The 21,441-nt window shown below is 38.6% G+C and overlaps 1 protein-coding gene across 3 annotated transcripts in view; it reads left to right on the forward strand.

Annotated features, from left to right (window-relative positions):
* MSH3 (mutS homolog 3) overlaps positions 1–21,441 on the forward strand; it is a 182,690-nt gene that overhangs the window by 108,245 nt on the left and 53,004 nt on the right. For all 3 annotated transcript variants that reach the window (XM_005904548.2, XM_070373062.1, XM_070373063.1), the window contains exons 18-19: positions 3,652–3,759; positions 12,222–12,333. In XM_005904548.2, the coding sequence (XP_005904610.2) occupies positions 3,652–3,759; positions 12,222–12,333 (220 nt within the window). The remainder of the gene's footprint in view (positions 1–3,651; positions 3,760–12,221; positions 12,334–21,441) is intronic.

A 21,441-nucleotide genomic window follows, 5' to 3' on the forward strand; every position in this document is an offset into this window, starting at 1 on the left:
GCATACACATTTTTGTATTTTAAAATATTAAATATATGCTGTTATTAACATGCCTATTGACCATATATATATAAATAACTTCAAATATTGAGATTAATTCTGGAGGGTGAGATTACTGGAAGTGTAATGTACTTTGTAGATCCATGATATCAAAAGTTTCTGTAATATACATATATTACTTTCAAATAGAAAAATATAAATTTTTTTATCTAAAGAAAGAATATTGGCTGAAATTTAGCTACAACATTTGCAGCTAGACCCCCACTTGAGAATAGCATTGATTGTTAGACATACAATTTATTGAGGTGCCAGATGGTGTGAATATAATGTCATTTCAAAAATGATTAACCTCATTGAACCTGACACCAGAGGATTGAATACCAGCTATACAAGTGTTTTTGTCTCTTACTGAGATACTAACAGTTGTCCATTAGTCACATTACTTTATATTGAAATATTGCAAGAAATTAAGGCTGTAAGAAAGTCTGTGAATGGAACTGTCTCTCAAAAAACAGTGTCTCTTCTTTCATGTTCTAAAAGATGGGCTCTCGATATTGAATAATCTCACTTGAAAAATCTTTAATAATAAGATTATTGAATATTATTCAATTGAATAAAATTACGTCTCATATAGTAGTTCAAGGATTTTAGAAATACATTTGCAAATAGAAAATAAAATATTCTCCTTTTTAATTAACTTCAAATATTATTGAATCACATCGGATGGTAAACTGTCATAATAACTTTAGAACCCAAGTGTCTTTAATCTTCTTCCTATGGACCCAGCAATACCTTTTGAGATTAAATCACAGTGATTAATTGAAGTTGTTTTTGGTGGCTTAGTGGTAAAGTTGTATGTTGTTATAACGTAAACACAAGTCTATTGGATTGTTGCCTGAATTGTCCATTTTTCAGCGTGTCATTTTTCTAAAATGATCTCTTTGAAATTTGGTCAAGAATAACAAATAGACAAAGACCAAGAAGCCAAGCAAGGCTTTGTAAGAGTTGTGATGGTGACGTTTAAGGTTTATGATAGCTTAAAATTTTTTTTTCACACGCCTTATTTATACAATTGACATGAGAAGGAACATTGTTGTCCACAGCTAAACAATTTACCTTCTCTCTCCTGCCTTTTTTGTTGTTACTAAGCTGAAATGGTACTGACCAAGAGTTAAGTTACTCATTTCAATCCCGGAAGTTAGATCATCAGGGACAGTTATCCTCAACCTAAGGCTGGTGAGTAGTGACAAATTAGTGGCCTGGCCAGGACCTGAGAAGGAAGAGTGGGGATAAGAAAAAATAGGCCGTTTTTACATTTTTTTACTGTAGTGCCACAGATCTCTTGCCTGGAAAATCCCAAGGACGGAGGAGCCTGGTAGGCTGCAGTCCATGGGGTCGCTACGAGTCGGACATGACTGAGCGACTTCACTTTCACTTTTCACTTTCATGCACTGGAGAAGGAAATGGCAACCCACTCCAGTGTTCTTGCCTGGAGAATCCCAGGGATGGGGGAGCCTGGTGGGCTGCCGTCTATGGGGTCACACAGAGTCGGACACGACTGAAGTGACTTAGCAGTAGCAGCACAGATATTTTGAACACTCACATCCAGAGAGGCAAGAGCAGAAATATCAAATATGGCTGCTTTCTCGCAAAAGAGAGAGTGCCAGGATAGGAAGACCAGATGGATTAGTAATTAGAATAGGGACAGCATCAGCTGCAGTCCAAGGGGTAGATGAGTGGTCAAATCTAAAACTGAAGCTAGACTAGAAGTGACAGGGCACCCTCAGGAGCGTTATGTCCATACAGCGCGTGGCATCTTCAAAACTAAGAATCATTTTTAAGGTGGCAACTGAGTGCTCCTGTTTAATGTCAGGGTCCAGTCTCCTTTGTGTTTGGTATTTTGCACAGACTCTTAACGTTGTTAGTGGTAATCATATAGTTCCTTCTGAGTAACTTTAATTTGGGGGAAATAGGTAAATTATATTCATTATGCTCTCCTTGTTTATGAGGTTCTCAATTTGCTGACAAAGGTCCATCTAGTCAAAGCTATGGTTTTTCCAGTAGTCATGTACGGATATGAGAGGTGGACCATAAAGACAGCTGAGCACTGAAGAATTGATGGTTTTGAACTGTGGTGCTAGAGAAGACTCTTGAGTCCTTTGGACAGCAAGGAGATCAAACCAGTCAATCTTAGAGGAAATCAACCCTGAATATTCATTGGAAGGACTGATGCTGAAGCTGAAGCTCCAATACTTTGGCTGCCTGATGCGAAGAGCTGCCTCATTTGAAAAGGCCTTGATGCTGGGAAAGATTGAGGGCAGAAGAAGGGGTGACAGAGGGTGAGATGGGTGGACAGGAGTTTGAGCAAACTCAGGGAGATAGTGAAAGGACAGGGAAGCCTGGCATGCTGCAGTCCGTGGCACCTTGGGATACAGCTTAGCAACTGAACAACAAGTGCTGTATCTACTTGGACAAAGAAGTTTAAAATATACTGTAAATATACTCTGTAATTCACAAATAGTTAGAATTAAAACTGAATATTTAAAATGGTCTAGTATCTGGAAAAGTCACTTACATAGAATATCTTATTTTAATATTAATAAGTCAGAAATTATGGGTTCTAAAAAACCAGTACAATGGTAATAATATTGGAATAACTGATCACATAGTAGCTTAATCTGGATATTCTTTTCTAGTAGGAAGCACTCTAAAAACCTTTGGATTTAAGAAGCAAACAGATTAAATCTCTTAGTTTCTGAAACCCGCAGTATTAAATAGAGAAATATTTTTTAAGAGATGCATTCAGTAGAATACTCATCTCTTTTGGAGAGGAGCATCTTTAGAAGGTTATAAGGAACTCCTGTGATAAGAGATAATGAAAGTATCTAAGCAAAAAAAGGAAAGGAAAACCCCTACATGTAGCGTATGTTTTTTCTAGAATAAGTCTTTCATTGCAAGTCTTTTAAACTTTTAGATCACCAGCTACCTAATTAGCCAAAGATTTAAAGTGACCTTTTTAAAAACAAGTCTAATATTTAATTTCTATATGAACTATTAATAAGAAAACTGAAGATCACTAAAAAAAGGTACCTTTCTTCTTGCTTACCTTCAAAAAATTTATTGTAGTGTCAACTCTATCATTAAATGTTAGATAAATAAATCAGGTGGACCTGATGAGCTCTACCATTGAGACACTTCCAATAAATTTTAGGAGAAGATATTGAAACTGTTATCCTAGTTTGGACAGTGCTATGAAGGATATGTGCAAAGGGAAGCTGGATCCATTTGGGTAGTTCGTGATGTCATTTAAGTTAAATGAAAATAATCTCTACATTAGTGTTAATTAGGTCTGACTTCAGGGTCATGGTCAGATGAAATGTGCAATATGGTATTAATAGTAGACATCTTTGTAAAGAAACTATTTTAAAATATATATATATATATTTTTCTTTTTCCAAATAAAGTCTCAATAATCAAGTTATTAAACAGAAAATAGTTCAATGTAATTTCCACCTTTCTTAACTGCTAGCTGTGTGCCTGGTTATTTGTTTATGCTCATCATAGCTACCAAACTGATTACTAATTGTACAGTTTTTATAGATCTAAGAAATCAATTTGCTCACCTTTTTGTTGTTGTTGTTGATTCTGTAGGAATTTCAATGAACATTATCACACCTTGTGTAAAGCAGTCCATCACCTAGCAACGATTGACTGCATTTTGTCCCTGGCCAAGGTCGCTAAGCAAAGAGATTACTGCAGGTAATGTGTTTTGTTTTGTTTTACCTCAGCCCTTTTCAGTGCTTTAGAACAGATAGAATTTTTCAATTAAGTTTAGTGTTCCTTGGTGGCTCAGCTGGTAAAGAATCTGCCTGCAATGTGGGATACCTGGGTTTGATCTCTGGGTTGGGTAGATCCCCTGGAGAAGGGAATGGTATCCACTCCAGTATTCTGACCTGGAGAATTCCATGGACTGTATAGTCTGTGGGGTTGCAGAGAGTCAGACCTGACTGAGTGACTTTCACTTTCATTATAAAGTACTAAAATTACTCAAATATGTTGAACTCTTGGTAAAGCTGAATGTCATACGCATATAGCTTGATTTAAAATTAAGAAATTCCTTTCTTGCTCTACCATTGAGTATAATGAAAGCAGATGATGACTATAACTAGAGGGAAATGTTACATATTTCAATTTTTAGGTTTATGTGGGTGACATTTTTTATAGAGGAGCAATCCTTTTCATTTGTTAGCGTTCACTTGAACACTTATGATATGTTTAACTTTGTAATTATAAAAGTCTTATTTAAACATTATCTAAATTAGATATGGGGGAGACTTAAGGTATGATTCATTTTAAGGCAAATTCCACTCAGTTGCTCTCAAATTGCTCTTCCTTAAGACTAAATCTTAAGCTAAAGCTTTGGCTCAGTGCTCTGCCTTCCAGGCCCACTGGGGCACAGGGGTCCTGCTTTCCAGACCTGAGGGGGTAGTAGTCCTGTTCCCATAGCTTTGCTGGGCAAGGGTTGGGCCCCTAGGGCTCCAGGCTGCCCAGTCCCCGCAGTGGTTTGTTCCGTGGCCAAGCTCTGCTTCTGAGGTGTTCTGTGCCTGAGCTCATTCCAGCAACTCCCCTAGGCTGCAATTCTGCATTGGGGGCTTTCTGTGAAGCCCTTTCGGGGACTCTCTGGGGTCTCTTATATAAGAGTACTAGCAGTGTTCTTGCCTGGAGAATCCCAGGGACAGGGGAGCCTGGTGGGCTTCCATCTATGGGGTCACACGGAGTTGGACAAGACTGAAGTGACTTAGCAGCAGCAGCAGCCTATTCCTGAGGGCTCTGCCCTTAAGACCTAATCACCTCCCAGGGTCATAGGTTTGATCACCAGCCTGGTTATTTTAACCACTAACCTTAAACTAAGTTTCATAACCTCTGTGCTCCTCAGTTTCTTCATATTCTTCACAAAATAATACCTACCCCTTAGAAATGTTGTACAAATTAAATGAGATAAAGACTTTATGAAATTTCTAAGGAGAACCAGGCAGATGATAAATACTTAATAAACAGCAATAGTTACTCATTGATGTTTATTCAAAAATCAGAAAGAATTAAGTATTGTAAAATTTTTTTGCCTTTAATAAAAACATCTGAGCTTATGTGTTGTTAGTATCTTTCATACCTATCATTATTTATTTTTTAAAAATCACTTTTTGTTTTCTATCAGTTCACAGTCTTTTCTGTCTTTTTGAATGTGGTAAGATAATTATCTCAAAGTCTGTGTCTGATGACTCACTCATATGTCTGTAGTCCTTGCGGGTCTCTTTCTATTGACTGTTGTTTCTGTTCATTTTCATGCATGCATCTCTTTGAATGCCTGCTTATTTTGATTATCTTCTGTGCATTATATTTGCAAAATCATTTGTAGAAATAATTTGATGTATATTTCTCCGAAAGGGTCACATCTCAACACACTAATGTTGTTCTGGCATCACTTAGTCCACATCAGAGCTTGAGAAGGTTCAGAAATTCAAAGGATTAAAGATTCAAAAGTTCAAAGATTCAAAGCCTACAGTTCTCACTTCAGATCCAGTCTTCTGCCTGGTGTGCAGTCTTTTGGTGTCTCAATCCAGATTAAAGCTGTTCATAGTGCTCAGCATCCCCTCAGAAAGCAGCAGAAATCAGCAAACACCCTCCCTGGCCCTCTATCCTCTGTCCTACCCCAGCTCCAATTCCTTGTTGTCTTGTTAGTTGTCAGGTGGCTTCAAGTAGTATACTTCAAGTAAAGTACAGGTTTTCTATACTTTATCCAGCCTTTTATTTGTCCTCAGTAGGATTGTTCTAAACCATGTCTTCTGTCAGTAAAACAGTTTCAGGAAATGTCACATGCTAAAATACTTTCCAAATTGACTACTATATATTTTATAGTAATAAAATTTCACCTGAAAAATTTTAAATGAAAATTGTGCCATCATCTTTAAGTAATACAATCAGTCTCTCTCTTTTTTATTTTTTTGGCAGCCATAAAATTGAGTGTAAATAGCCATGAAATAGGAAGTTTTTTTCTAAAATGCATTTAAAACTAGTATCTAAATAATCTGAAGTTTATGCTCTTTTCCCTTAGATTTCCAGCTTGTTTAAAGATTTTTAGGCATTTGAGTTATTGCAGTTAGTTCAAATTGATCGTTGGCTTCATAATTACAGTTGTCTTTCTAAATGTTATTAGGACATTTTATTCACTATATTCTAAATCGTTATACGGAAGTTCTTATTCTAGGTCTTTCTATCCAATTTGTATTCTGGACATTGTACATTTTTACTAATATAGGCTGTTGTTCTGTTTCTCTGGCTCATTTAAAGGAGAATGATGCAGTTTTAAAAATATAAAATAGGTGAATTTGTTTAAGTTTAGTGTTTCGTTCTTTTCAGGCAGCATCCAGATTTTCTCAGTTCTTTCTCTTCAGTGCCACTAAATGCTGTCAACATTTCATATCTTTCTGCTATCACTGTCCCATCCTAATAAATCTTCTCAGGTCTCTGAATAATCATTCGCTTCGTACTGTACCAGGAAGTGTTTTCTCATTATGTAGTTTTGAAAGCAACAGAGTAAGTCATTGTAGATTTTAGAGCAGAACAAACCACTCAGATTTTTGTTTTAAAGTGAAAAAAAACCTTTCTGGGAAGTCAGATCAGTGTCATGAATATGATATGTTGATTTCACTTGGCAGAGCACTTAGAATTTTAAAACTGATATAACTTATAGTTGGTATCATCTTTTTTTCTTTACGGTATATTTGTAACCTATATAGATAAAAATTCTGTTTTAAAATTATACTCTAAAATTTAAAAAGTGTCATTTTCTTGTAACTTTAAATGTCCCTTTTCAAAAGGTGATTTCAAATTGTTTACTTGGAAGATACTTTAGTAACTTTCTTTTAGAGATGTGAGTGTATACTCTCGGGGTTTTGTTAGTCGGATATATTTAAGAAGAATTCAAGCATTCAGGAAAGTATTATTTCTTGGTGTTATGAGTACGTTCAGAAATGTGCTTATATGTGAAAGGTCTGAGTCTAAAAACTCGAGATCACTGATAGGATATTAAGATGAAAAAGAAAAGGGGTCAAGAAATTGATGAAGAGACGTCAACCTTATGAAGCAGTGAGTGCATATTTAGACAATGAGATCACACTGTTAAAATTAGAAAGTTTGATAATACCGAATTTACTAATAGGTAAGGGTATGTTTTGGCCTTGGAGTGCAAAATGAAGCAGGGCAAAGACTAATAGAATTTTGCCAAGAAAACACACTGGACATAGCAGACACCCTCTTCCAACAACACAAGACTCTACACCTGAACATCACCAGATGGTCAGTAGTGAAATCAGATTGGAGAAGCTCTCATACAGTCAGCAAAACAAGACTGAGAGCTGACTGTGGCTCAGATCATGAACGCCTTATTGCAAAGTTCAAACTTAAATTGAAGAAAGCAGGGACCACTCAGGTATGACCTAAATCAGATCCCTTATGATTATACAGTGGAAGTGACAAATAGATTCAAGGGATTGGATCTGATGGAGTGCCTGAAGAACTATGGATGGAGGTTCATGACATTGTACAGGAGGTAGTGATCAAGACCATCCCCAAGAAAAGAAATGGTGAGGAGGCCTTAGAAATAGCTGAGAAAAGAAGAGAAGCTAAGGGCAAAGGAGAAAAGGAAAGATATACCCATTTGAATGCAGAGTTCCAAAGAATAGTAAGGAGAAATAAGAAAGCCTTCCTCAGTGATTAGTGTAAAGAAATAGAGGAAAACAATAGAATAGAGGAATAGAGGAAATAGAATAGAGGAAAAGACTAGAGATCTCTTCAAGAAAATTAGAGATACCAAGGGGATATTTCATGCAAAGATGGGCACAGTAAAGGACAGAAATGGTATGGACCTAACAGAAGCAGAAGATATAAAGAAGAGGTGGCAAGAATACACAGAAGAACTATACAAAAAAGATCTTCATGACTCGGATATCACGATGGTATGATCACTCACCTAGAGCCAGACATCCTGGAATGCCAAGTCAAGCAGGCCTTAGAAACATCACTATGAACAAAGCAAGTGGAATTGATGGAATTCCAGTTGAACTATTTCAAATCCTAGAAGATGATGCTGTGAAAGTGCTGCACTCAATATGCCAGCAAACTTGGAAAACTCAGCAGAGACCACAGGACTGGAAAAGGTCAGTTTTCATTCCAATCCCAAAGAAAGGCAATGCCAAAGAATGCTCAAACTACCGCACAATTGCACTCATCTCACAGACTAGTAATGCTCAAAATTCTCCAAGCCAGGCTTCAGCAGTACATGAACTGTGAACTTCCAGATGTTCAAGCTGTGTTTAGAAAAGGCAGAGGAACAATCACATTGCCACATTGGATCATCAAAAAAGCAAGAGAGTTCCAGAGAAACATCTACTTCTGCTTTATTGACTATGCCAAAGCCTTTGTGTGGATCACAACAAACTGTAGACAATTCTGAAAGAGATGGGAATACCAGACCACCTGACCTGCTTCTTGAGAAAAATCTGTTTGCAGGTCAAGAAGCAACAGTTAGAACTCGACATGGAACAACAGATTGGTTCCAAATCGGGAAAGGAGTACGTCAAGGCTGTATGTTGTCACCCTGCTTATTTAACTTACATGCAGAGTACATTATGTAAAATGCCGGGCTGGATGAAGCACAAGCTGGAATCAAGATTGCGGGGAAAAATATCAATAACCTCAGATACGCAGATGACACCACCCTTATGGCAGAAAGCAAAGAAGAGCTAAAGAGCCTCTTGATGAAAGTGAAAGAGTAGAGTGAACAAGTTGGCTTAAAGCTCAACATTCAGAAAACTAAGATCATGGCATCTGGCCCCATCACTTCATGGCAAATAGATGGAGAAACAGTGGAAGCAGTGACAGAATTTATTTTTGGGGGCTCCAAAATCACTGCAGATGGTGACTGCAGCCATGAAATTAAAAGACAGTTGCTCCTTGGAAGAAAAGTTATGACCAACCTAGATAGCATATTCAAAAGCAGAGACATTACTTTGCCAATAAAGGTCTGTCTAGTCAAATGTATGGTTTTTCCAATAGTCATATATGTGTGAGACACATATAGTCCAACTATATGTGGACTATAGTGAGAGTTGGACTGTAAAGAAAGCTGAGCACTGAAGAACTGATGCTTTTGAACTGTGGTGTTGGAGAAGACTCTTGAGAGTGCCTTGGACTGTAGGGAGATCCAGCCAGTCCATTCTCAAGGAAATCAGTCCTGAATATTCATTGTAAGGACTGATGTTGAAGCCGAAACTCCAATACTGGGGCTACCTGATATGAAGAACTGAGTCATTAGAAAAGACCCTGATGCTGGGAAAAACTGAAGGTAGGAGGAGAAGGGGATGACAGAGGATGAGATGGTTGAATGGCATCACTGAGTTAACGGGCCTGAGTTTTAATTAAAAGCCATTTTAATTTTAACATGCATTTAAAAATATGCATGTCCCATGATTTGGAAATTCCACTTCAAGCATTTCCTCTGGCTTAGAGAAACACTTGAAAATATTTACGTGAATGTGTATATATGGTTGTTCATTGGAGTATTGTTTATAACATTGAAAGTCTAGACAGTCTGAATGTTCAGTAGTGGAGATAGCTAACTTGCTGTTCAGCAGCTTTGAAAAAATGCCTCCAAGGAATAATCCTTCATCTTCAGTATTCCATACCATCAGGGTTTACTGGACCTATTTTCAGCTTTTGAGTTTTTTAAAGGTTTTATAAAGAACAAAGAGAAAATTTACTTTTTTTTTTAAAGGAGAATAAAATGTATTCAGTCTTATATTCACCAGATGGGCCCATTGGACCCTTTTATAAATCTAAAATGCATTTTGAGATCTTTAATAATGTTTATCTTGCTTTTGTCTGGAGTGCCTTACTATCTCATCATGATAGGAATCATTTCATCACTGTTTATCAGTATTTCCCAGCAGGCTGTAAAAATCTAAAATAAGAAGGAAGTGGTAAATACAGAAATGAGATGGAAGTCACTGTCGTATCATTCTTCATTTTTCTCATTGTGTTCGCCAGTCACATCATCTTTCAAGAAGAGATTAAAGTAGACTGGCGATGCCACGGTTGTAGTTTGTTTCTGACTTTAAGTGAATACAGTTGAGAATTCAGAATTTTTCTTTTCCCTCATAATAGCAAAAAGAAAAAAAACTGACAGAAGACATTTCATTTCATTATTAGATTATTCTAAAGATGGATGTGAAGAGAAGGATAGCAGTGCTCTATATACTAATGATAGTAGTGAAATTTCGTGTATAAAACAAAATCTCAGATTATGAGTGTGCAGATAATATGTCTTAGGTGTGTGTGAATAATATATTTGTGAGGGCAAAGTGAAATGGAGTATTCTTATCCAGTGTGTTATTCCAAAAGATGCATCCATCATGCAGTACTTAGTGACAAGAATTGGAACCAACGTGATTTGCTAAAAACACATATGTGAGTAGTCTTTTATGATATTTGTGCCCTGAAATTTACTTGATACTGTTTGCTTGGGGATAGGTGCTGAAGCAGGAGAGTGAAAGAAAATAGATGATATAAAATAAAAGTACTCATTTGACTGATTATTCGAATTGTCTTTATAAATGTAGGTATGAAAATGTTTTGTAATTATGAAGCAAAGAAGATAGCTATCTTCTCTTTATGAAAATTATAAGCTTTAAAAGATTTCAAAAAGTTCTTCAAACATTGCATTTTCGTCGCAAGTGGGAGAAGAACCAGAAATAAGGATAAGCTAGAACCTATTAGAACTGTATTGAACTTTAGAATTAGTGTTTATAAGTGAACATCGTCCGTGTGCCTGCATGACAGCTGATGCACACTTAGATTCATAGTGTGTTGCCCTTTCCAGGTGGATATGCCTGTTATTTAGTCACTAAGTTGTGTCTAACTCTTCTGCAACTGCATGGATTGTAGCTGCCAGGTTCCTCTGTCCGTGGGATTTCCCATGCAAGAGTACTGGAATGGGGTTGCCATTTCCTTCTCCAGGGGATCTTCCTGACCCAGGGTTTGAACCTGGGTCTCCTGCATTGGCAGGTGGATTCTTTACCACTGAGCCACCAGGGAGGCCCTATATGTGCTTTAAAAACCTGGAAAATATGGAATAAAAATTTGAAATTTGCTGTTTGGATTCTTACTAGTTGTCATGCCTTTTTCCTCTCACTATTATTGTTTTTCTCAATTCTACATCGTACTTATAAAACGACTTAGAAAGATTTAAAGAAATAAAATGACAGAGTCCATTGGACCCACATGGTAAATGGTGAAGTCTACCTTTTATAGGTATCAAGGCATATTAAGGGGGGGAAAGTAGTTGTGGAATGATGAATTACAGTATGATTCTTGGTTTTTGTTGTTGTTGTTTGTTTATTTTTAAAGAAGAAATCAGAAAGCAATACAATGAGTTTATGGAAACTTAAATGCATAGAAGAACGTTGGGAAAGGTAGACACCAAACTGGAAAAGGTAGACGCCAAACTGCTCCCAGTGGTAACCTCTGGGGAGGAAACTGAGAGAAGGCTGGTGCTCAGAGAGCTTGGATAAACTGATGAAGCTATCAGTAAAAGCAGAAATAGAAAACCTTAAAAAAAAACAAGGCAGATAAACATTTTTTATATCAAAAAAACTAAAAGATATTAAAGACCATTGAAAGATGTTTTAATTAAACAGAATGTGAAAATTTTAGGTCATTCTGTCCCCAAGTCCAACATACAATTTATATTAATGTAATAATCTAGAAATAATTTTGCATGATTTTTAAAATTTTGTTTATTGCTAAAAATATTTTAAGTAGCAATAATCAGAACTGTATTTTTTTTTGATGAATATATCTTAGAGAGTAGTAGAAAAAGAAAAAAAGGATCTTATAAGGGAGATCTTAGTTACAGAGCCATCATAAGACTCTTCTAAAGTTTGTGCTTCAGAGCACTGTAAATATAGTTGTCTTTCCAATTCTGATTCTACAGTTGAGTTTAAACTTTTATACTCAGCCTTGTCCTGAGCATATGTTCTTAAAGTCCATGTTTAAGGTTTGGTTGTGTGTCTGACAGACTGTCCATAAAAATCTTCATGCTTTTTGAGATGTTTTTAAAAGTCTCTTTCCTTGCTTTGTCAATTGAAATATGTCTCTTCTTGCAGACCAACTCTACAAGAAGAAAGGAAAATCCTAATAAAAAATGGCCGGCACCCTGTGATTGATGTGCTGCTGGGAGAGCAGGACCAGTTTGTTCCCAATAGTACAGATTTGTCAGTAAGTACCACATCATGACAAAAAAAGGATGAAGATGATAACATTGATCTCGAACTTTTAAATACCATACGATGTTTTAAAAATTTACCCAAGTTTTGCCTTTGGCTTTAAGTCAACTAATCCATGGCTATAGTTTTATACTCAACACCAAATATGGAGTCAGTGCTATTTCCAATTATCCATACAGGGAACAATTTAGCAACTAAAAGATTAGCCTTAATTAGCTGGTAACCCAGAGCAAAAATATTTTATATTTTTAAATGCCCACAGGTGCTAATGGAGAGGAATCACACGATGGTTTTGCAAATTCCTGTTGGTGTATAGTATAGGCTTTGTCTTGTGGTCTGTTTTCAGATGTTTTGTGAAAGGATCACAGATGCTTCAGGTGATTTCAGTGATAAGAATTTTTATCATTAAAAAAAAGAATTTTTGTCATATGGACTAGGGTTCTCTTATAGAACATTAATGATTTACAGTATTTATTCATCTAACACGTACTTACTGAGTACCGATTTAGCACCAGGTAGTGAAACAGAGTTTTAGGACAGACAGTGGAAAGCAAGACAGGAGTACGCCCGCCTGCAGAGAGCTTGTGGTCTAGCAGGGAAGATAGATTACTCTAACGTGGCTAGGTCAGGCCAGGGTTCAGGAGACCAGGGGTCATGGAGCATGTAGCAGATTGACGTAACCCAGAGTTAGGGAGAGTGCTTGGGAAGGTTTCCCAGGGACAAGATACTGACTGAAGAGAGAGTGAGTCAGTGCACACCAGGGAAGTGGAGACGAGTATTCCAGGGCAGGAGCCAGGGTGATAGAGTCTGGGGGTGAAGCAGCACTGGTGGGTTCAGGGAACTGAAAGATGTTGCGTAAGGTTGGGGCGTAGAATATAAAGAAAAAAGTGTTAGAAATAAGGAAGAGGCCAATTTGTTTAAAGGCATATTAAGGAGTTTAAAGGTTTTTTTTGTTGTTGTTGTTTTTCCTAAAGAATTGAGAATGCTAAGAAAAGAGTGTTTAAACCTCTTTTAAACAGAAAGCAGAAAAAAGTGAACTTGTGTTTGTGTGTTTGTTACACCGAGTTACATTGTCCATGATAAACCGAGCCATGCACTAATTCAGGTGATAAGGGTAATTTTACTCAGTAGTATTGTTGCATAGGAAAGAGAGTCTAGCTTGAACTGAGTATAGTTTGTGCAGAGATGTTTTTGTTTGTTCAGTCACTAACTCGTGTCCGACTCTTTGCCGCCCCACGGACTGTAGCACACCAGGCTCCTCTGTCCTCCACTATGTCCCAGAGTTTGCTCAAATTCATGTCCATTGAGTCAGTGTTGCCATCTAACCATCTCATCCTCTGCCGCCCTTTCAGAGATGACTAGGTGTCTTAAAGTAAGAATGAGCAAGTAGGGAGGAGGGCTGGGCATGGGCGGGTTCAAGGAAGTGGAAATAGAAAAATTGAGAAAAGGGGTTGGTTAATATGAAACCCTTCTGGGTTTCATAACTGGCAGTTGTTGCTGATCCCCTTCCATGGGGACTGAGAAGAACAGTGAGAGTTATCTCCATGGATGTTTGCATTTCAAAGAGAGGCTCCACACACATTTTTAAGTGGTGGAAGACTTACCTCTTAAAGGAGTTAGAGAAAGGATTTATAACCACAAGATTTCTGAAGTAATTGCTCAAAAAGTAGGTAGGTTTGATGTCTATCTTTCACTAGGTTTTGGCTGGAACAAATACAAATTCTTTCCTGGCATTGTGTGCTTTTGTAAGCAGGGACTTTAATGGGGACTGGGATCATCCCAAGATTGTGGCCTTGAGCTGTTAAATAGAAACTATATGCTGGCTTTTGTTCTGGTCTCTTAGTGGGGAGGGAATGAAATCATTTGTGCTGAGAGGGTTGCAGCTGTTATAGGCCAAGGTTGGGACCAAGTGGGCTCAGAGGAGCCTGACTAGGATTTGATCAAGGAGGGAGTCTCTGTCAACACAGTGAAATTATCTGGTGATTAGATGAAAGAATTAACATGGAAGGAGTCACTAAGTGAGGGAGGTTGTATCGGAAAATTAGGTTCATGACTTCCAGATTCCAGAGGCAGTGTGCTGGGTGACAGAAAGATCCTAGGGATGGCCATGGAAGGTGAGCAGAAGTGGAGGAGGTCTTTGCCCAAGGATGGACATGGAAGGTGAGCAGAAGTGGAGGAGGCCTTTGGAGATGAGTGGATTGAGGAACAGCTTTTGAGAAAAAGGCATCCATAGGCGTGTTGAAATTGTCCAAACAACTTGATTTGTAGTGGAATGCGAAGGTGGTCCAGCTGTCAGAGATTCCACGAGATGGAGACTTGATGAGCTGGAGGTACATGTAGATGCCTGTGGTGCAGACAAGTAGAGATGGTAAGGCCCTAAAGAAACAGATATGGGAGAACCTTTGAACCCTGAGATACAAAAAGCTCATCCTTGAAATGAGAGAACCGCAGGGGAGTAACAGCCAGCTTTCAGCTCAAGTCAATGTGTGAAGGAAATGTTAAGCAAGGAGGTTAGAAACATAGAAGTCTTGGGGAATTTTTCAGAGGACAGTGAGAAAATTGAAATGTAGGGAATCAGTTGGAAATTGGGTCACACAAAGGAAACCCAGGAGGGCAAGGCAGTTGGGAATATCACAGAATATTCCATCTTGGGCCATGAGCAAGGGTGACAAAGATGTGAGCCTGCTAAATTTGATTGACACAAGGGTGGGGCAAGTAAAAGGAAATACTTTGAGTTATATCTAGTTTCATAATACATTTTTGATATTGCTGACAGAAAAAAATGCACAGCATGAGAGCTGTGTATTAAGTTTTATGTGGGGCAGAATGAGGACTGTAGCCCAGGAGGTAGCGTTTCAGATAGCCATGCTCCAGAGACATGGGCGGAAGGCCGTTGTTACGTATGATTTTAGGGAAGTGGGGTACGTGCAGCTAAGCACACATTTTGGCAGATGCTTACTGCTAGTCACAAGGAGCAGATGTCACCATTAATAATTTTAGTGCTTTTCTAGATATGAGGAGATGCAACAATTGGGCTCAAAATCTTCTCCGGCAAATAAGCTAACTATCCAAAGACCTGGTCTGCCAGTTTTTCCCAAAGCCCAGAGTGCCTGATTCCTGATCTCCACCCTGAACTCCTTTCAGGGTGTGTTGGAGAACAGTGGCTGCAGCGGTTCATGACTTAGTCCTTATAGAGGCAGATGGAAGGTGGCAATTTTTAGCTGGCAGTATCATACAAAAACTTGGAGTAGTACATAACTAGATCTCTGATGTCTGTAAACATGTTTATTCTCCTTAGAGAATTTGTGAGTTGCTTGATTTATCAAACCAAGTTAACAGGCACTCATGTATTTATTGTCTTTCATAGGAAGTCTCTGTGAATGTAAGAATTCCTTTTTCAGTGTCCATACTAGTAAGGTATAGCTTTTCTTGAGAAAATAATACAGCTGTTCCACTTAGTTCCTTGGTTTACTTATAAATCACTTGAAATATCATATCCTATTATTATGTCCCTAAACACCCGTCAACTTGATCTCAAGTATGTTATTCTTGACACTGAATTTTTATTTCCTTTTCATTCCCCTCCTTTCTTTTAAGTAATGTATTACACTATTTAAAACAGCAAAATTTGAGAAACTAAATTAGCCTAATGACAGGGATGTTTTAAAGAAACGTTGAACTTTTGTATTTAAATTTTTACAAAATAAATGGAGCGATTTATTCCAGCAAGCACTTCAGAATATTCCAGAATATTCATTTCTTTTACATATGCTTTTTCTAACTTGAGTAGGAGTTGATATAGAACTGTTGCTATGGCGAAGTACAGTCTTTTTTGCAGGGTATAAATTTCTATATAGGGATAGTGTTGAAGAAGAACTTACTATGTAAAACTCAATTTTAAATATTTTATAAGTGTTAATTATAAAATATACTCTGAAAATAATTTCCTGAAAGTCAAATGGCATTATTGCTTTTGACAGTCATGTAATTTTCAGAAATGGTCTTTTGTACATGTAATTATGAGTGTACTTTTCTGGATCTGTATTATATGAACTCATTATAAAGTTTCTAAACGAGCCAAGTTACTGCCCACTTTTTCCTCAACCAGTTTTAAGAATACTCATTTTTTTGGTTACCCAACACTCAACAAAGGTTTGCCATATAGCACTGGGAGCTATAGTCAATATCTTGTAATAACCTATAATGGAAAATAATCTGAAAAATAATATATGTGTATGTGTATAATTGAAGAATACTCATTTTTTCACATTTCACAATCTTGCATTGATTTACAAATTTTTTGCTAGCACTGTTTATGAATATTTTATTCTTATAGATTTTAATACAACTACTTTGTGTCAATATTGTGCTTGAATTTAGGCTCACAAAGAAGAGATATAATATCTCTAATCTGGTGAGAAATTGATCCAATTAAATTAACACCAATAGACTATTTTTAAAGGCTATGAGGGACCTAATGGACTATCCAGTAGAAAAATTGCAACAGACTTGAACAGGCGAAACAAAGTAAAGGATATCCAAATGGTCAGTAAACAAAATAACATTTTTTTAAACTGCTATATTGAGTTTCCTGGAGGAGTATTAGCAAAGAATCAAGTAGTAAGGAACTGTGGGGTACTTGTGGGACGTTTGGTGGAGATCCCAATGTGAAGGTGGATATAAAAGCCAGGAGAGAGGGCTGAGATGGAGTTAGGGATTTAACAGAGATCATGATGCATGTTCAGGGAGTTTAGATTCTGGGTCTGTCGCTCAGGGAGATTGTATAAACATGTAAAGAAGGCTGAGGAAAAAGCCTTCTCAAGCATTGACATGAAAGGAGTCATTTCATTGAAAGTGGGTTTAAATGAAGAGAACTTTTCAAGTATCTTTTAAATATATCCCTACCTAATGTTTAGCTTTTAGTTATTGTTTCATCTGAACATCAAAAAGATAAAAATACAAAAAAAATTTTTTTAAGGAGCTATTGTATATTTCTTTTTAGCCTTTAAGACCTCGCTCTGCTTCATCTTCTAGGAAACCTTGTTTGACTTCTGCAAGCATAATTGAAAGGAATACACTTTTAAACCCTCTTTTTTTGGTTCCCTTCCCCGACTCCTTACATAATCTGAGTATTTGTAGACTTAGCAGCCACTGGATCTGCCCACCTCCAGTTTATTCTCCACTCTGCAGCCACAGGGCTTTTCCTAACCTGTCATATCACTCCCTCATTTGAATTAATGCTGAAAATTCCAGCCGTGCAGCTCCCAAAGCTACTGCTCCTCTAGGACTTGGCAGATGGTCTTCCCTCAGCCTAGAATGTCATCTTCCCCCGCACCGTCCACACGCACCTCCCACACACCCACGTCGCACCCCGTCCACCCTCCAGCTCCTGCTTGTTCTTTAAGTGTGGTCTTGGTGTCTCATCCTGACTAAGGCTTCCCTCCCAAAGCTGGGATGGGTGCCCCCTGTCATATGCCCGCAACACTCTATATTTCTCCCTAGTTTAGTATTTATCCCACTGAATTGTAATTGCCTTTTTTTTGGGTTTGTGGTTGCCAGTGGCTTACAAGCTTAAAGAGAACAGGGGCTTTGCTTCTCCTCTTTAGCTGTAATCATACTGTCAGTCGCAGTTCTCTGGCGTATCCAATCAGATTTGTTAAATAAAAAAGGTTTGAAGTTTTGAGCAGTCGCCAAGTCTTACTTTAAATTTGTGCTTTTTTTCCTTCACAAAATGTTATTTTTCAAGCTATCATATTAGGAGTTCACAATTCATACAGTAATTATACTGAAGAACTAGAAGGGATATTAGGGATCATTTGGTGTGACTACCTCTTCATACTTGGGAGTAAACCAAGGCTCAGAAAGGCGAATCAACTTGCTGGGGGTTTCTAAAGTCAAATAGTCATGACCTGTTTCCCAAAACATGCATTCTAAGGCAACCCAGTGCTTTCCAACCCTTTTCACTTCACAGCACACCAAGAAAAGGATTACAGTGCTGGTACCCTGGAGGAAAAGGTTGCTCAGAGCAAAATGAGGTTGGCCCAAGGGCTCTGACCGCCCCAGCCCCACCTGCCACTTTGAGGGTCAACATTTTAGAACACCTGTAACCTTTGAGGCAGTCCAAGACGCAGTATGCCAAGACATACTGCTACCAACCAGGGTTCTTGGACTCCTTAATCGAGAGAAATTGTTAAGAGGCCAGGCATGGCTTTATTGGAGCCCCTGCAGCAGCAGTGGAGAGTGATAAAAAGCAGCAGTTTCCCTTGCTTGCTCAAGGGAGCTGAGCTGGTTCCTTATATGGGGTGAGTGTAGGGCTGTGTCCAAGGTCAAGCCAGAGGGGGAGCTTAGGTGGTTTGCCCACCCCTTTGTTGGTGTTGTATGCAGGAGGCATGCAAAGTACCCTTGTTTTGCTCCTGGCCTTCAGAAGTGGCAGTTGGATTTTTGGTCTCTTTGTATGTTATTGTCCATAATTTGCCCCAACTGTATATGTATGCTGGAGAAGGCACTGGCAACCCAATCCAGTACTCTTACCTGGAAAATCCCATGGACGGAGGAGCCTGGTAGGCCGCAGTCCATGGGGTCGCTAAGAGTCGGACATGACTGAGCGACTTCACTTTCACTTTTCACTTTCATGCAATGGAGAAGGAAATGGCAACCCACTCCAGTGTTCTTGCCTGGAGAATCCCAGGGATGGGGGAGCCTGCTGGGCTGCCGTCTATGGGGTCACACAGAGTCGGACACGACTGAAGTGACTTAGCAGCAGCAGTATATGTATGCAGTTATTTATGGTCCCTTATAGTTTCTTTGTATTTAACAGAATATAACACTCAAAGAGATATTTGTCCAGATGTAAGCACTATAGCAAAGTATCCCAGATCCCAGACCCCAGCCTTTCTCAGTACTACTTGGGAAACTCCACAATAACCTACTGTAATCTCAGGAGTTTTCTGCATTTTAAGCAAAATGACTTTGTAATGGATGGATTTTTTTAAACTCTTTATTTTGTATCGGGGTGTAGCTGATTAACAAACAGTGTTGTGATAGTTTTAGGTGGACACAGCAAAGGGATTCAGCCATTCATATACATGTATCAGTTCTCTTCCAAAGTCCCCTCCCATCCAGGCTGCCACATAACATTGAGCAGAGTTCCATGTGCTATACAGTAGATCCTTGTTGTTCATGTAATGGGTGGATTTTTCATAGAAATCAAAGGTGGGGGTTTTTGTTTGTGTTTTTTTTTTTAAATATAAATAATATAAACATTGGGAAGGAAAAAGGGGAAGATATAGTTGGTGCCTTCTAAATTTCTAAGGAGGAGAGTTAGTCAAATGCAAAGCAGGAAGATTCCCAGGAAGTGCTGGAACCCTGTATATCTGTGTAACCTAAGGGAAACCCACAGCCCAGAGCAGGACAGTCTTATCTGTCCTCCACCATCTCCCAGAGCTTGTTCAAACTCATACCCATTGAGTAGGTAATGCCATCCAGCCATCTCATCCTCTGTCATCCCCTTGTCCTCCCGCCTTCAATCTTTACCAGGATCAGGGTCTTTTCCAGTGAGTCAGTTCTTCACATCAGGTAGCCAAAGTATTGGAGTTTCAGCTTCAGCATCAGTCCTTCCAATGAATATTCAGGGTTGATTTCCTTTAGGATTGACTGCAGTCCAAGGGACTCGCAAGAGTCTTCTCCAACACCACTGTATTGTATTAGGTACAAAAATATTAATGAGTGTTATAGCTTCTTCTTGTATTGGTTCCTTTGTCATTATATAATGCCCTTTCTTTGTCTTTTGTTTTTATAGACCTTGTTTCAGAGTCTCTTTCAGTTCAGTTCAGTTCAGTCGCTCAGTCGTGTCCAACTCTGCGATCCCATGAATTGCAGCACGCCAGGCCTCCCTGTCCATCACCAACTCCTGGAGTTCACTCAAACTCACGTCCATCAAGTTGGTGATGCCATCCAGCCGTCTCATCCTCTGTCTTCCCCTTTTCCTCCTGCCCCTAATCCCTCCCAGCATCAGGGTCTTTTCCAGTGAGTCAACTCTTCACATGAGGTGGCCAAAGTACTGGAGTTTCAGCTTTAGCATCATTCCTTCCAAAGAAATCCCAGGACTGATCTCCTTTAGAATGGACTGGTTGGATCTCCTTGCAGTCCAAGGGACTCTCAGGAGTCTTCTCCAACACCACAGTTCCAAAGCGTCAATTCTTCGGCACTCAGCCTTCTTTATTGTCCAACTCTCACATCCATACATGACCATGGGAAAAACCATAGCCTTGACTAGACGGACCTTTGTTGGCAAAGTAATGTCTCTGCTTTCCAATATGCTATCTAGGTTGGTCATAACTTTTCTTCCAAGGAGTAAACGTCTTTTAATTTCATGGCTGCAGTCACCATCTGCAGTGATTTTGGAGCCTGAAAAAATAAAGTCTGACACTGTTTCCACTGTTTCCCCATCTATTTGCCATGAAGTGATGGGACTGGATGCCATGATCTTCATTTTCTGAATGTTGAGCTTTAAGCCAACTTTTTCGCTCTCCTCTTTCACTTTCATCAAGAGGCTTTTTAGTTCCTCTTCACTTTCTGCCATAAGGGTGGTGTCATCTGCATATCTGAGCTTGTTGATATTTCTCCCAGCAATCTTGATTCCAGCTTGTGCTTCTTCCAGCCCAGCATTTCTCATGATGTACTCTGCATATAAGTTAAATAAGCAGGGTGACAATATACAGCCTTGACGTACTCCTTTTCCTATTTGGAACCAGTCTGTTGTTCCATGTCCAGTTCTAACTGTTGCTTCCTGACCTGCATATAGGTTTCTCAAGAGGCAGGTCAGGTGGTCTGGTATTCCCATCACTTTCAGAATTTTCCACAGTTTATTGTGATCCACACAGTCAAAGGCTTTGGCATAGTCAATAAAGCAGAAATTGATGTTTTTCTGGAACTCTCTTGCTTTTTCCATGATCCAGCGGATGTTGGCAATTTGATCTCTGGTTCCTCTGCCTTTTCTAAAACCAGCTTGAACAGCAGGATGTTCACGGTTCACATATTGCTGAAGCCTGGCTTGGAGAATTTTGAGCATTACTTTACTAGCGTGTGAGATGAGTGCAAT

This window comes from Bos mutus, chromosome 7 (genome assembly GCF_027580195.1).
Source record: "Bos mutus isolate GX-2022 chromosome 7, NWIPB_WYAK_1.1, whole genome shotgun sequence".
Lineage (NCBI taxonomy): Eukaryota > Metazoa > Chordata > Mammalia > Artiodactyla > Bovidae > Bos > Bos mutus.